The 16,389-nt window shown below is 39.2% G+C and overlaps 1 protein-coding gene across 7 annotated transcripts in view; it reads right to left on the bottom strand.

Annotated features, from left to right (window-relative positions):
* The window catches only part of cacna1bb (calcium channel, voltage-dependent, N type, alpha 1B subunit, b), a 172,101-nt gene that overhangs the window by 79,829 nt on the left and 75,883 nt on the right, over positions 1-16,389 (bottom strand). For 5 of the 7 annotated variants that reach the window (XM_042394880.1, XM_042394882.1, XM_042394883.1 and 2 more), the window contains 3 exons: positions 4,298-4,401; positions 2,256-2,371; positions 2,064-2,153 (listed from right to left, as the gene is read on the bottom strand). In XM_042394880.1, coding sequence (XP_042250814.1) covers positions 2,064-2,153; positions 2,256-2,371; positions 4,298-4,401 — 310 coding nt within the window. The remainder of the gene's footprint in view (positions 1-2,063; positions 2,154-2,255; positions 2,372-4,297; positions 4,402-16,389) is intronic. The other 2 variants (XM_042394881.1, XM_042394884.1) reach the window with 1 other exon arrangement.

Here is a 16,389-nt window from a genome sequence, read left to right as displayed (position 1 = left end):
ATTTGAACAACGAATTTTAAAATCACCTCTACTGAGTCAGTCAGTCAGCTATGATTGGCACTTTTACTTACCTACTCATACCTGTCATTCATCTGACGAAGGCCAACTCCGTATTTCATGCTCTAACAACATCAGAGTGGTTTTTCTACGGCTGTGGACTCAGACATTTTAATCCCCCGTACGTAACTAATTGAGAAAATAAGGCCGCTGGGTGCTGTCACTTTACTGGAACCATCAGCATGGATGTGTTTCAAGTGTGTGACCGTCTACTGGAAAATGTGTGTGTGCGTGTGTGTGTGTGTGTTGGGAAGTGTGGTATAGTGAATTTACTTTAACAAATCCAATCAGACTATAGCTGTAAATCCCACTAATTAACCTTTGCCTTCACACCCGGCCTAATGGACTGACATCACAAGAGAGAGAGAGAAAGATAAAAAGGCAGCAGGAGCAGAGAGCGGAAACCGTGATTAGCACTCAAACAACTGGCTGATCATAAGTGCTGATTTTATGATTGCACTTCCATGTCATTGGCTGCTCTGCTTACAAACAGCACATTTTGCAGCTCCACAGTCGGGGTTAATGTAAAGCTCAGGAACCACCTTACACATGCTATACCTTATATGTTATATTGTAATGTTAACTAAAAAGTAAGCTCAGATGCAGGTTTTAAGAAAATTGTTACCAAAATGAAGTACATGTAAGCATATCAAACTAAAATGTGGCCCTGAGTCATATGATATATTTTGCTTATCCAGCTGCAAGCTTAAGCCAGCTGCAGTTGAGAAGTGATTGTGTGAGCTGTGTTAATTTGGGTGAAATGGAAAGTGACTCTCATTTTCTTTTTGTACTAGAATGGCAATTTTACATCTCTGTGAAATCTTATTTTTGTTTATCAATGATCAAAAATTGGAATGGGTATTTAATTTTGTTGTGATTAAGTTTGCTAACGTTGTCTCAAAAGCCTGTAAAAGAAAGCAAGATGGACAATTTAAATAGTATCTAATCTGATTTCTCCAGGGTTATATAGTAAATGTTTTGTTTGATTTATGAGTTTTGTTACAAAAAATGAATGTTGAAAGATTTGATTGTGAAAGTTGTGGGAGATTTCTTCTTCTTCTTTTTTTTTGGAAAATGTATACACAGCGCTCTGAATCAGGATTTTATGAATTTGTGGTGTTCTGTAAAAAATCTCTTGTGACACAGATTAAAATCATTCTAAAACCAGAGATTAAAGTATATGTCTAATTTTCAGCTTAGCTTGTTTGATTCAAACTGTTCAATATTTCTTCCCAAGAGTAAGATGAGAGATCAACACCAAGTCTGTGCAGTGAATATAAAGCTCTAGCCAGCGGCTGGTTATATTAATTTAGCATAAAGACTAGAAAAAAGGTAGGAAACTAGCCTCATAGATAACAAAATCCACCTACCAGCACCTCTTGTTTAATCTATATAAATGACATGTTGTGGTGTTACTGGGGGGGTAATGTGCTGGACGCAGACTCCCTTGAGTCCTGTCAAAGCCCCAAACAGATTATCATGTTTTCTCAATACCTGTTTCAACTAAAATCCTCTGGGGTTCAACTGATCCACTTAACTGTGAATAAGCCTGCACTTTGCTGGTTTAGGTGTTAAGATTTACTGCTCTGACAACAGCTCCAAATTAGTCTTAAGACAGTTTTAATAAAGGAAAAAGACCAGGCTAGTGTCAAATCACATCAAACCAACAATCATATCAACCTAACAGGCCAATATTTTGAATTTTGTGAGATGGGATATGAAAAAAACAGATTGGGTCTATAAGATGCAGCTGTATCATTCTGGATGATAACTATTTCTGTACAGTGAGTCTGATTTAAGCCTACACTCCACTCCACACAGGAAAAATGTGACTGATCGATGATTTTGGAAGGATTTATGCACAACACATACTGTAGATGCTGTACAAAAATCTATCCTTAAAATGGAGATGATGAACTGTACCTCTCTGTGCCTGGTTTACCATCGGCCTCCTGTGGTGATGGACCATGGTAAAGCAGGCAACAGATACTCAGCCCTGTTTTCACCTGGAAGGTTTTGTTTCCTCTTGTACCACGCACCGTCCAGCGGGGACTTCTCCTCTGCAATCTCATCCTCCTCCTCCAGCAACACCTCCTCTGCAGTGGGAGAGAGAAAGGAAAGAGGGACTTTCTATCAATTTTTACGTTTTTCTAACAAATACATTCTACCTCTCACATTGTTTCAGAGATGGGTCTGACCTGCTTTGCAGATCCACTCCAGGTATCCAGTGAGCTCTCTCTCGATCTGCTGCTGCCTCCGAAGCTTCAGGAACTCTTGCCTCTTCTCTACACGTTCTCTCTCTTTGGCAAATTCTCTGTTGAAACATATACAGAGACATTTTTTCATACACAGAAAGAAGAAATTAATTTAACATTTGATCATATTCGTCAATTCGGATATTACAACAACAAATAAGATTATAAGCATTACAAGAGCAACACATCTACGAGACACTGAATTGGCTCAAAAATTTTTTATGAAGGATTATTAACTGTGGAGCGAAGGTGACAGCTGGGCAGCTGTTGGGGCCAAGAGAGAGGAAAAAGGCCGTTGGCATAGCTGTAGCTGTGTTAGCAGATCTTTCTGAAGTTTCTGAACACTGAACTATGGAGATGAAGAGGAAAAACTGTGAAGAGTGATGTAATGGCCTGACAGACCATTATGCAGTTTCATGGCAGCTTGTCAGATAAGTATCAGATTTAGGACTTACCGCAGGATACGTAATTATATTGAGCATATTACAATTATATCTAGATAGCATATATAGTGATATAGTTAAAGCTAATGGTAAATGGACTATTTCATATAGTGCTTTTATCCAAAGCGCTTTACAATGTGCCTTTCATTCACCTATGAGAAGCCACCGGGGCCAAAATTGAATACTTCACTTGCACATACATGCATACTCTCATGCACATACATACATACCTGCATATATATATATATATATATATATATGTGTGTGTGTGTGTGTGTGTGTGTGTGTGTGTGTGTGTGTGTTCATGTAAGTATCTATGTATATGAGTGTGAGAATGTATTTATGTTTACACTGCAGTATGTATGTATGTGTGTGTGTGTGTGTGTGTGTGTGGTTGAGTATGTACGTATCCAGAAGGCACCATACTTTAACCGGAAGTTGGTAACACAACATGGCGCTACGGCGATGATGACTACTTGTGAAGGTGCAGACCGGTGCAAACTGCCAGCACAGCATAGGCTAACGTTAGCTAACAGATGGAGCAGTATGGCACAGTGTTTCCCCTAAGACAACCTCAACTATAAGTAAACACTAATATCATGTATAAGATGTTTGTGGCTAACATTATTACAACGGATGTGCACAGTCTCATCTGTGTTTTATTGCTGGACTTTGCAAGCATTAGCGTCTAATGTTAGCCTGTTTCTGTAAACAGGTGTAGCTTATGTGACGTAACATGAGTTCAGCGGCGAACAAACACGTTATCATCAACAGGTTGTACAGATCTGTATGTAAGTGCTCATCTGTGCTGAACAGATTCCTTCATCTGCTACAGTGAGAAACACCAGTATTTAAAACCAGTATCAGCAGGTAAGAATGTTGTTCTGACACACAACACACAGAAAAGTTGGTTGAGTGTTGCAGAAGTGACGACATCAATGCAGAACAACCTGCAGAATGTTTGTCTATAAGTTAACATGGCAAAGAATTCAATATTGGTTAATATTGGTTGACATTCAATTTAATAAGCTATAAAAAACTACAAGACCTGATTATTCCATGATTTTAAGCTCAGCCAACTCCAATGTTTGTTGTTCTGTCACTACTCACACTCAGTGTAACAAGACATAGATTTGAACATTGCCTCAGTAATTTCTTGCAACACTGATGTAGTAATGATGTAGTGCTAATTGATTGATATTCTTATTTGTTAGATAAGCTTTGCAAAATGTGGCATCGACTGCAGCCTACATTTGTGCATCCTGCAAAACCAGAGCCTGAAGCGGTTCCCTGACATCTGTGAGAAACCACTGCGACCTACCTTCAAGGACGGGTTGACACAGACAGCCAACGATTCGATATAGACATGTGGAGGGCATCAACTGCACACACACATACATGCTTATGCACACACATATATACACACCCCAGTACACCCTCTCCGTTATCTTGATGTCAGTAAATCAGCCTTTACTACATGTAATGTGATCTGAGCTTTAAGCTGACCTCAAATGTGTGTGTTTGTGTTACAAAATGACTTACCCTGATAAGACACCGAGCACCAGGTTGAGCATGAAGAAGGAGCCGATGATGATGAGAGGGATAAAGTAGAGCCAGTTCCAGGTGTTTCCTACCACATCATTAGTCTGGACACACAAACACACATAAAGACACGACATCAAAACAACACAGAATCAAGTAAGACATTTTTGGGTATTCTAAGAATTTAAGTCCTTACTCTTACACATATTTCACCTGATATATATATATATATATATATATATATATATATATATATATATATATATATATATAATTAATTTTTCTGTATATCACTGTGAGATACACAATGAAACCTAATGCGGGAAATCCAAAATGTAAAAGGTCACCAAAACTAATTAATATCTAGATTATCTCTTTTTCTTGAAATAACCAAATGTTTCACTATAATCTCTCTGCATAATTCAAGTTGGAAAGAATCATTTTAGTGAGAAATGGAGAATGAACATGTCCTAAATAAAAGGTAAATGGGCTGACATTTGGTTTTCAATGACCCACTTTGAGATGACAATGTATGAATGTCTTTGATCCTACATTCCTATTTCCCATCCACAGCTGTGAATAGCAATGCATTTTTCAGTAACTTGGCGGACTGAACAGAAACTTTTGCCAACTTGCCTTGTTCGAAAAATATTGACAACTTTTCCATTTGAAAAGAGTAATTAAAAAACGTCTCAGTTATCTCTGTGTGCTTCCTACCACCAACAAATGTCCCACGAACAAAAAGCTCAGTCTTCTATCACAGCAGAACAACTGTTTAATTCAGCAAGTGTTACTGCTCATGAACATCCACTTAGAATAAATTGTCCTCAGACAAATAGGTGACAATTCAGTCTCCCAGTATGAACCGTCATGGCTGAGGGTTGATTACTGTAAATGACTTACGCACACACACACATAAAGTTGTGTTTCCATTGCTTCAGAGGACATTACATTGACTAACATTCATTTCCTGGAGACTTATCCTAACCTTAACCATAACCACCACATGCCTAACCCTAACCCTTACCCTAACCTTAACATAACCCTAAACTAACCTTCATTTTAACCCAAGTCTTCACCCTAAAATGAATGATTTATGTTAAATTAATGATTTATGTTACGGGGACTTGCTTTTTGTCCTCATAAGGGAGGTGAGTCCCCACAACATGAGGAATATCTGGTATACACACACACACACACGCACACACACACGCACACACACGCACACACACACACACACAGACAGCTAACTGTTGCTGATTTTTAACATTGACCTGTTATTACCCTTTAATGTCCTCAGTAAGAAAAAAGCAATGGAAAAATGTTTTCTTTGCATTTTTTATTTCCTTGGGGCAATAATAACAACATTCCATGTTTTTTTAAACAGACTCCACAGTGTGTGATGGTGCAAAAGCACAAATGTTTTTTGTGCATTAGATCCACTTTATTTCTGGTGGTATGCTACAAAGCATTGCTGGTTTGCATTCAAACACAGGAAAACATTGCATTTCTGACATTTCCATCTTGACACACCCTTTGGACAGAGGTTGCACCACCCCCGCTTGTCACAGTGAAGTGGCAAATGTCTGCAGTTATCATAACGCACATCTGGTTGTGACTGTAAGTTTCTTGGGATGTAGTGTTTCTTCTGAGACGAAATCTGTGGTGAAGAGGAGGATAATGGTTGGCCAACTTTGGATGCTGGCTTCTTGACTTGCTTCAAACTGTGGGCAACTTCCAGGCAGAACCTTTTGAGAGGCATTGGTTTGTCGTTCAGTGGGCCACAGTCTCTCTTGTAGACCAGCCAGGAATTTGACATGCACAGGTCAAAAATGTATCCGAACAAGGGAAAGTAAAGATCAATATCTTCCGATTGTAGACAGGAATGAGTGATGGGCACGGGACAGCAATCTTTGCGTGGGCCTCTTTGCTCCACCTTTTGACATTTGAAAGAGACACGATCCCACAGGCAGTGCTCAGAAGATTGACACATATGTTGTCAACCCATTTCACTGCGATCACCCCTTCAGCAGACCTGCAATCAAAAACTCCACATCCTTTCTTCATCAGCTCTGTCTGTCATTAAGGGAGCTCCACTGATCAAGTTCGATTGGACAGCGCTGATGCACTTGAATACCCAGGTTTGTGTGCAGGTTCTGGACCAAGTTGAAACTGGTGAAGTAGTTTTCTTAGAAGATGAGTGAAAGCTGTGGCAGTGTTATGCTTTTCCATGACGTTGTGACCAGTTTGGCCTTATGAGGTAGCACCTGCTCCTGCTCACTTAGCAAAACATTGAAAAGTGTGATTGCCCCTTGATAGAGCAGTAGGTCGTGGATGATGCCAGATGAACTGGCCCAGCAGAACAATTTAAAGCCCCGCTTGTCTGTTTTTTTGGTGATATATTGGCTAAGAGTGCCAGCCCTTGTGCCTTTATATGCCACAAACCATGTACTGATATAATGCTAGTAATATGTTAGTATGAAACATATTTCAATTAGTAGTATTACCAGTACCAGTATTATTTCCACTTTACTATATCTACAGTACTTTGAAAACATCTCAGAAATGGTAAAAAAAACCAAAAAAAACCCATAAAATTATTTCAACATACATATAATGGAATAAATGTATAGTATACCATGGTGGGTGAATACTCTTTTCTGAATGGCCAGCAGGTGTGCGTTAAAACCATTTAATGCACAAACAGTCCGGCTCAAGTTTAATCACCGTTCAAAATTCATCTGCTACCCATCCTGTAACCATAGCAACATTAAAGACTACAGCTGTCAAAGCTTACTCATTATGAAGTTTTGAAGAATGGGATGCAGCAGAAGAAAGAGAAATGGAGAAGAAAAGAAAGAAACCAAGGAACTGACACACTGACACACACAGAACATTAAAGGGTTTTAATGGAGTCTTGTCCCTGGTATATCCCTGATATATACAAGCTATTCATGTCTCGGTCATCTACTTATCATATGTGACCAGATAACCGTGAACAATAGCGTAGCAAAGAGGATGAAGCATGTAGACACCTAAAAGTATGTGGACATCTGAATATTTCACCCATGTGTGATAGCTGAACATGTCATTCCAAAACCGTGAACATTAATCTGCTGCTATAACAGCCTCCACCCACAAGATGTTGGAACCTGGCTACAGAGATTTCGTCCCGTTCAGCCACATGAGCATTGAAAGGGTTTTTTTTTTAAACTGATATCCTCGATAGTTATTTTTCACAACAAACAATTTGACTTGTCATTGTAGAAAAAGCACAGGTGTTCCTAAAAATATTAACAATAGCTCTGTTCTATTCAAGTGTCCCAGTAAGCCATGACAGTGTGACAGTGACGTGACTGTTTCCTACTGTGAAAAAGGCCCTCAACATGGAAACACAAAAACACTGACTTGCTTAAATGGTGACCAGGGTCAGTAACGTGCAATATGTAATGAGTTGCTCAAAGTGATAGACACACAGAGAATTATCCTGCAAATCTGAATTTCCTCTCAGCTCTACAGAGTATTTTAGCTGCTTTCAGCTCATTGTTTTGTCTTGTGGCCTGCAAACTTTACTGTTCTGATTCACTCTCATTGATCTTATCAGTATTGTTTCCAGACACAGCAGACAGATGTTTTCGGTGACAAAACTCTGATAAGGCCACTGTATGCCACTTGCCGAGTGCCAAACAGCAGACAGATAAAGTCAACAACTAGCGGGTGAAAAAAGTGGAGCATTTAGTAGATAAGGAGTTAGATATTTCTCTCAGGAGTCGGTGAAGACCAAACCATTGTAAGAAGGAGAGTGAATATTGGATGCACATACATCAGGTGGACTCAAACTTGGCTGCCATGGAATGCTAATGTTGCTCCTTATCTGCTGGATGTTTTAAGAGGCAACTGTTTGCTAACAAAATTGCTGTATCAGCTTTATAAGGTGATAATATGTCAGTTTTTAAAGCTCATTCTGTTTTCTGATACTTGAAATAAACATCTATAATATTTTTCTGGAAAAATAACAATAGCAAAACAAAGGAATCTTAGATTTTATCCAAAGAACTTTGGCTGGATACTTTATGATACTGGTGATATGATACAGTTTTGGTGACGGGGCAAAACTGACTGTGTACTTCAGTAGTGACTGAGCTGTGCTGATATTCATGCTTGTTGTCACCCCCAGGGGTTCTGGGAGTCAGCACCCTCCATCTTTGCGATTGCTCCCACACAGCGGCCTGTTAGCGGGGGACAGACCTGCGGACTGATGGGCTGTGTGAAGCACAGTGACATTTTGCAGACGCCAGTGTCGGAGCGATGCCACACGCTGGCTGTAATTGTGATGGGAGGTTCAGGGCGGCTGAATCAGCAGGGTGGAGATCTATATTATGCACCCGAGTATGTGAGATGAACACATACACACAAACTATATACAGTAGCACACCCTCTGTCTCAGCTGTCAGAGAAGCAGTGGCCCACACACCAGGATAAATGGCTGGCAGAAGGCTCACTGTTGCTCTACATCGTTTCCTTCCCTACAAGTCCAACGTCTCTTCAATGTCCCATCATCTCATCGCTCAATCTTAGGTCTTGTCTCAGGAGGTCTCATGAGCATCATCTTCTCTCTTAAATTAAGTTCATTTGAAATTAATAAAGCTTAAAGGAAAGGTTTAATATTATAATATGCTTATTCACTTTCTTTCCAAGAGTGAGTAGGTAGAATGAGGATGTTGTTAGCCTAGCTTAGCATAAAGACTGGAAGCAGGGGGAAACAGCTAGCCTGCTCTGTCCAAAAATTAAAAATATGCCTATAAACACCTCTAAAGGTCACTAATTACCATCTTGTTAATTTAACCCATGCATGAACAGGTTTCATGTTACATGCTGACACTATTTCTTGGTGAACAGCTGGGTGCAGTGAATGTGTGTAGCTTCCTGTCCTTTTGTCGTCACAGTAAGGTTGGTTTTAAAGCCCACAACTTTACTGTGTGGTTCAGTCTTTTCAGTGAAAGAGCCCTTATAAACCAAGTGTACAATACCTGTCAAAAACAGACAATGATAGTGAGCTTTTAGCAGCTAAAGAGCAAGAGAGTTTCCATCAGGAGTTGGTGAAGAAAACTGAGCTAAAATGAAAAGAATATTGTACTTAAAGGCTTCTCCTAATTAATTTTAATGTCGCAAGTCTCAATAGGCAACAGTTTACTAACCTGTTCACAATATCATCTTTAGGAGGTGATAATAAAACAATTGTATGTTTACAGCTTGTGCTGTCCTTTCTACTAATGGTCTGTGTAACATTTTTGGCTAATTTTGTATCTGCTCAATATTTGGTAAGATGCAGCTCTTCTGTCTGTTTGCAGTAGCAGCAAATATCTCCCTGCTTCTCTCTCTGGGGAACCCTGGAAGCCTGGTGCAGAAAATGAAGTGGAAATACACTCTGTTGCGTCAGCTTTCAGTCCCAGTCAGCTGGTGAGGAGGGAAGACTTTTCTCTCCTGTTGACACGGCCTTAATTCTTCAGCTGTCAGCTCAGGCAGACAAGCTGAGTTCAGTTGAGCTTAGGCAGATGTTTTTAAGATTCTGAAACACAGCAAGGTCTCTGCAGTGAAAGCCAAAGAGCTGCTGGATTTCTCACATTTGAAACGTTCAACAAGCTAAATGCAATCTGGTTTTGTACTACTCATGAGGATATTTAAGATTTATTGTTTCATTGTTTCTTTTCAAAAAGACCAAACAGAATTTGGAAATTTATCAGTGTTTATTTTGAATATTACTTAATAATATTTTTTAATGTGAAAATGAGATTTAAAAAATGTGTAATACAGATGAAAAAAATATTTTAATATTTATTTGCAGCATTAACACTCAGCAGCTTTTTTGCATTTTCTCCACGTTTTTCCTCACTTTGTATTGCCAGATGTTTTTCTATGACTGTTGCCACAAGGACCTTGCCTCTTGTAACTACTTTACAGCTTCCCAAAAAACAAAGAAAGTTATCTCTTTGACTGAGGAAATAAATGGCCAGTGTCACTATCATGAAATGCTGTTGAACTACTACACTCAGTGGGATCAGACAATATGACATCGGCATGATAATGGCCTGATCCAACACAAGTAGAGAAGAGAAGAGAAGAGAAGAGAAGAGAAGAGAAGAGAAGAGAAGAGAAGAGAAGAGAAGAGAAGAGAAGAGAAGAGAAGAGAAGAGAAGAGAAGAGAAGAGAAGAGAAGAGAAGAGAAGAGAAGAGAAGAGAAGAGAAGATGCTCTGGCCCTGGGCAACATGGAAGGACATCCATCACTTCAGTTTGTCAAATGTCATTTTCTGAACGGAGGGTGTGATCGGTATTCTATATTACAAACCGCCTCTGGCACCGTCAAGCAAACACATCTGTGGTTCCATCTACATTTAATTCACATATTTAGGGGAAGGTGTGTGTGTGTGGTGTGTGTGTGCATGCGTATGTGTGTGTGTGTCAGTCTGTCTCTCTGTTTCTTGCCAACTCTCTCAATTTTGCTCCAAGTCTGCAGATTTGTATTCCTTTCTCTCACTGTCTCATTTCTTCTTTTTTCATGTATTTTCATCAAATTTGCACAACCTGCTGCTTCATAATCTGTCAGCATCAAAACAATTTGTCCCTTCACTACCAGCTGCTATTTGTGTGTAATATGCAGTACATTGCACCAAGGATGTAGTCTATAAGGAAGTCCAGACCAACTCAAAAGCTAAAGACCATAATAAATGCCCACTTTTACTCATTGTCATTTTGCTTATTACATCATAGTTAAAGATAGAACAAGCAGTTTTCATACTATATTTTATTGTATAGAAAGATAAAATACCAAATCTTTGTTCAGAGTGACTGTCATCGCAACCCTGCTTTGATTTCCCTATTCCTCAGTATATGAACGTATGGTGTGTTTGTCATTTATATGCATTTGGGCAGATTAGTTTACCCTACCTTTAAGTACACTGGGTATGGAGCCATGCAACAAGATTAAACCACACTGCATGCACAGCAGGAGAGCAGATACAGGGCATATGGCAATCAAGGCCACTGGCTATACTAATTTAGTTCATTAGAAAACTACTGATGCACTATGTTGCCTTCAGCAAGGTACTTCTAGTGACCCCATATGTTGTTTAAGTATAATCTGATTACAGAAAAAAACTAATAGTGGAGTAAAATGTAGTTACAAGTATAGCAAGCAAACATTCAATGGTTAAAGGTAGCATACAGTGGCAGTGCTGTTATTCACATTTTCATGACTGACACCTATTGGTAACATGAAAGCTCATTATGGTATTTTTTATTTTTTTATTTTAAAACTTAATTTGAATGAACTCATAATCACATAGTAGAATGCCGCACAATTCTCTAAATTTGTCACTGTAACAGTTTTTCATCTTTAGAAGATGTTTAGAACTTTGAATTGTGCAAAGTTTAAAGGGAGCCAACCCTGAGTTATGTCCATTTCAATTCCTCATCTTGCTGTGGTGTCATCTACAGAATAGATGAAATCAAATTTTGTAATCTGGTCAGATTTTGAGTACATTTGTGAATAAGTCATGTAAAATTGGGAGAGAGTTATGGCAATTTATATCAAATTCAACAGAGCTTAAAGCCTTAAAGAACTTCAGTGCTTAAGTTGGCCCAGTACTCACCAGTATGGAATACTGGTATGTCTGATTTTTGCCCACTTGAGTAATCATACTTTGTATTACATGCTGTCACCCCCTGGTGAATGCAGATACACAACTCTCTGACTAAAAACCTAACAATGAAGACCGAGACACTGAGGAAACATCATCACCCAGGATCTTCATTTCATTTAGCTGAGACTTCCCTTGTCACAAGCTACAGTTGCTACAGGTGATGCTATCTGTGGAAAAAGCGAGCACAATGTGGTCACATGTTCCATTTTGAAGAAGTATGTCCAAATGTGATGTTGGAGAAATTGTGAATTGATATTTGTGGTGGAAAAAGTTAAAAAAGTCTAATCGTGGTGGAAAATCTATCAAATGGAATGGGGCGTGGCCTATACTGATGATAACTTTTGAGATATTCTGCTAAAAACATTTGGAACAAACAAAAATATGAACTGCAAACAGAGCCTTCTTGCTGGCTGTGAAATGATGACACCCCAAAATATTTACGCCTCCACATTTTGTTGATTTTTAAGAGCAAACTTTAGGTAATGACTTATATCCACTGAGTTTTTATATGAGTTCATTTGATATCGTTATCCCACCTCTGTTATTCCCATGAGTCATCGCTGGCGGGCTGCTCTGAATGATCGGCGAGGAAAAAGCAAAATCTGCCACATAATTTGGACTCATGCATCATAGAGTTGTGGTGTGACAGTGTACTCCCACTCTCAGCTTACAGTGCTGCCACCGCACACACATTTTCTCTGATGGCAAGGAAAGCCTGCTGAGATGAAGACAGCCACTCTGAACCAATTCTGCAGGTCCTTACCGTCCTGAGCACATTCACAACAGCTCCAGTGGCACAAACAGCAAAAGGTCTTCAGCTCGAAGAAGAAGAATATATCAAAACAGTTTTCTAGTTAAATTGAATTTGAGGTTCTTGTCATCTTTCTCGACAAGTCTACAATTTTTTTTTCTCTTGACAGGGAATTCATTTGCTGCAGGCTAATTTTAGTGCTATTTAATCAGGCAGATTGAGTTCAAAAGGCTGACCACTTAAATATGGACACAGGGTTCCTTTCACATCAAAGTAATCAGAGAGCATGAGTCTCACAGGCTAAAGTCTGACCGGTGCATTTTGAGGTCTTTTCCTTCCACTGTAAACTGTTCTACATCTTAAGTAGCACTTTGAAAAAAAAAGCCACAAACTCCCATAGTATTCTAATCATTTATTGCATGAAAATGCAATTTCAAGAATCCTAAATTACACCAGTCTTGGACCACATTAATATGGTGTCTTACTTACCTATCCGTGAGATATTCAAAATTAAAACTCCAGTAATTCATATTTTTGAATCAAACTCTGATAAAACCACTCTACTCAAATGACCCACGGTCAAAGTTCGCAACTATTGGCTAAATCACCAAAGCTAAACACTTAAGATCATCAGGTGGACACAAATAAGACTCTGAATGAATGCTCATGTTGTTAGCTTGTTTTGGAGTTCATGTGTTCAAGCTGAAAGCAGTTATAATCTATAAGACACACATTTCCAGAACAAAACACATCAAACATTCAAAATCTTTTCTTTTTTTACTATAAATTCCTTTTCAAGTATGAAAAACTAGCATGTGCTACCATGTGCTCATGATGCTAGTTTCTTCCTGCTAGTGTGTGGCCAAACATCCCTATAGGCAAACACGAACACACACGCATGTACACACTCAGCTGAACTTGACAGCTTCTGTATGCTTTCTTTGATATTGTTACTGAAGTTACCAACTAGATTCACACAGAGACATGGCTGAACGTTCAGACAGTATCTAACCGTCCCTGTCTGCTGCTCTATTTTTACGAGGATTTGACAAGCACCATGACTGCCCATGACACCATGACAAGACGTCTCCCTGACAAGGTCAAGGTGCACCTGCCTCAGTGACTCACACGGCTCTAACGAAGTGAGAGGAAAATGTGGCTGTGACACCTAGCATCTCACACACACACACAGTAAACCACACAAGCTCACATACAGATCTCAATAAAGGGATGCCACAATGCACAAAGATTTTAGTCAATATTTTAGATCAATACATGTCACAGAATGACAGTACAAGACATTTCTTGAGGTATAACACTAAGATCTACTGCTATAATAGCAGGATCCCTTCTTTTATTCTATGAAACTGATTTAGAAAATATGTTTTCAGGGCCTTTAAAAATATTCAAATGAGAGCGAATACAATATTAAGTGACATGTGTACATTTTTTGCAGTGTGAAGCCAGAACATGACACAGCAGAGGTAATTAGGGGTGCATCTAATTTGATGGCAGCCGTTGGATCGCCAGGAGAGACAGAGGAAATGTAATAAAATCACGGGGCATGAAATGAAGATTGCCACATTATCAACGCTAAGAAACCGCCCACACATCCTGCTGCTGCTACAACAGTGTCACTTCCCTGCTGACTGGCTCAGAGCTAAAGCAGCATTCACAGTTTGAATCAATGCAAGACTTTGCTGTGTTTTGAGGATAACTGTCATGGCATTTCTGCTGGAAGAGAGTGGGAATGATGAGATCTAGTTAAGATGGCGCCCGAGCCTGGCATTTTGAGCTTTATCAAAGATTGAGCTCATTAGTTTTGTTATTTATAGGATTTTTGTTTTCAAATAAATTGTTTTTTTTTTTTTTTTATCACGGTGTTTATTTAGAATATTAAAAATACGAGATAAAATAAGACGTGGACAATTTATATTTGGGCATGTAACTGCTGATGATTTTGGTGTTGCAGGTCAATCTCATACACAGCTAACAAAAGAGGCGCATACATTCAGATATTACTTAATTCTCTCTCTCCATTCTCTCCATTATGTCAAATAAATATATAAGTTAATATAATTTTATTATATGTCTGTGTAGAGCTGTATGAATTAAATTATTTTGAGCCATTCATGTGAGCAGGGAGCCACCGAGCTCTGCCAGAGAAGTCTAATGCTCATGCTCTATGGGCAGCATATGTGCTGGGTGAGCAACTTTTATTGTAATGAACAGCACTGGGTTGCAGCAGCTATGTGTAAGTTCTCTCCTAAGTTAGGGTGTGAAGTCGACACTAGAGGCTTAGTAACTACTAGTTAGTTTGTAACTAAATCAGCTACTAAAATTGGTTGCACTGTGATTACTTGGGGCGTAACCTAACTATTTTGGATGTGAAGTCATAACTAAGGCAAGTGGCCAATCAACGATCAAAGATAGAGTTCCATCGTCATGGTTACTGTGCACATTAGCTTTCTGGCTGGTATGAGCCGCTTGGCATCGTAGCACATCATAGTAAGCTAGATCAATATTGAAATATCTTATCAATAAATTAGGTCTGTGTTGCAAAATGAACAATGAAAAAACAAAGCTGCGTGGCAGAAAAACTGCTGTTTTACCATTAGTAAGTATAATTCTGTGACGTTTTATGATTCACACCTACCCTAAGGGCATGTGTAACTATTTAGTTGTTATTCTGAGTTATGCTGTAACTTATCAGGTCTTACCACTTATGAGTGTATTAGAGGGTGGATGTCATAGAGGAGAGAAAGAGAGAGCATGAATGCATGAAAGTTGGCATGCTGCTGATAGGGAGAAAATCTTTTGTTGAGACTGCAATGAACAGTGAATGATAAACTTCATCCCTGAACATTTTGGTTTAGTTTCTGTCTGTCTGTGTCTAATTGTTAACCTAAATGAACTGAAACCTACACTGTGCTCAGTGCACAGTTAGGTGATGGACTAGAGGATACTCAGCCACGCTCCCATCACTCAGTCGAGGGAGGTGACATGCAAGTCGAGATCATCAGGGTTCGGTTATAGGCCTGCATTTCTCTCGGTTGTTGGCAACCAAAGTGTAGCCTGTTAGTACCTCCAAGGCTTAGTGGTAATTCCCTACTAATAAAAAGGCTACAAGAACAGACAAAGTGTGATCAGGCCTCAGTTCAGATTAGTTATTTATCCTCATATTAATATCCACTTTTCACTTTGAGAACTGACTGACTAACAGGAGACATTTAGTGGATGTAGGGGAGGGAGGAAATATGAAGGAAAAGTCAGCAAATGACAGAATAATTTGAAAGGATAATACTTATTATTTCTCTCTGTATAGGTAGTTTGAACTTCTGGATGCGAATATAATCTGGCCTCCAACGTTCTGCAGTTGCATATCAGTAACATCCACCGTGTGGTTGAGCTGCTAAAGTAGACACTGATGGGGGCATATTTTGCTCAACTCAAAAGCTCTGCAGCGGCTGGCAACATTATGATCATTAGCATAAGCTGAAATCTCTCTTTATTTGCATTCCCTTCCCTTTTCCTCCGCTCTGTTCATGATTATAACATCAAGAAGGAGTGTTGACTCAGTTTGGAGACATTCTCTCCCACCTAGGCTCTCTCATAGAGGGAACAGACTTCACTGAAGGTG

This window comes from Thunnus maccoyii, chromosome 19, assembly GCF_910596095.1.
Source record: "Thunnus maccoyii chromosome 19, fThuMac1.1, whole genome shotgun sequence".
Taxonomy (NCBI): Eukaryota; Metazoa; Chordata; class Actinopteri; order Scombriformes; family Scombridae; genus Thunnus; species Thunnus maccoyii.
Note: the sequence above shows the minus strand (reverse complement) of the source record. Positions and strands in the feature narration are given on the sequence as shown.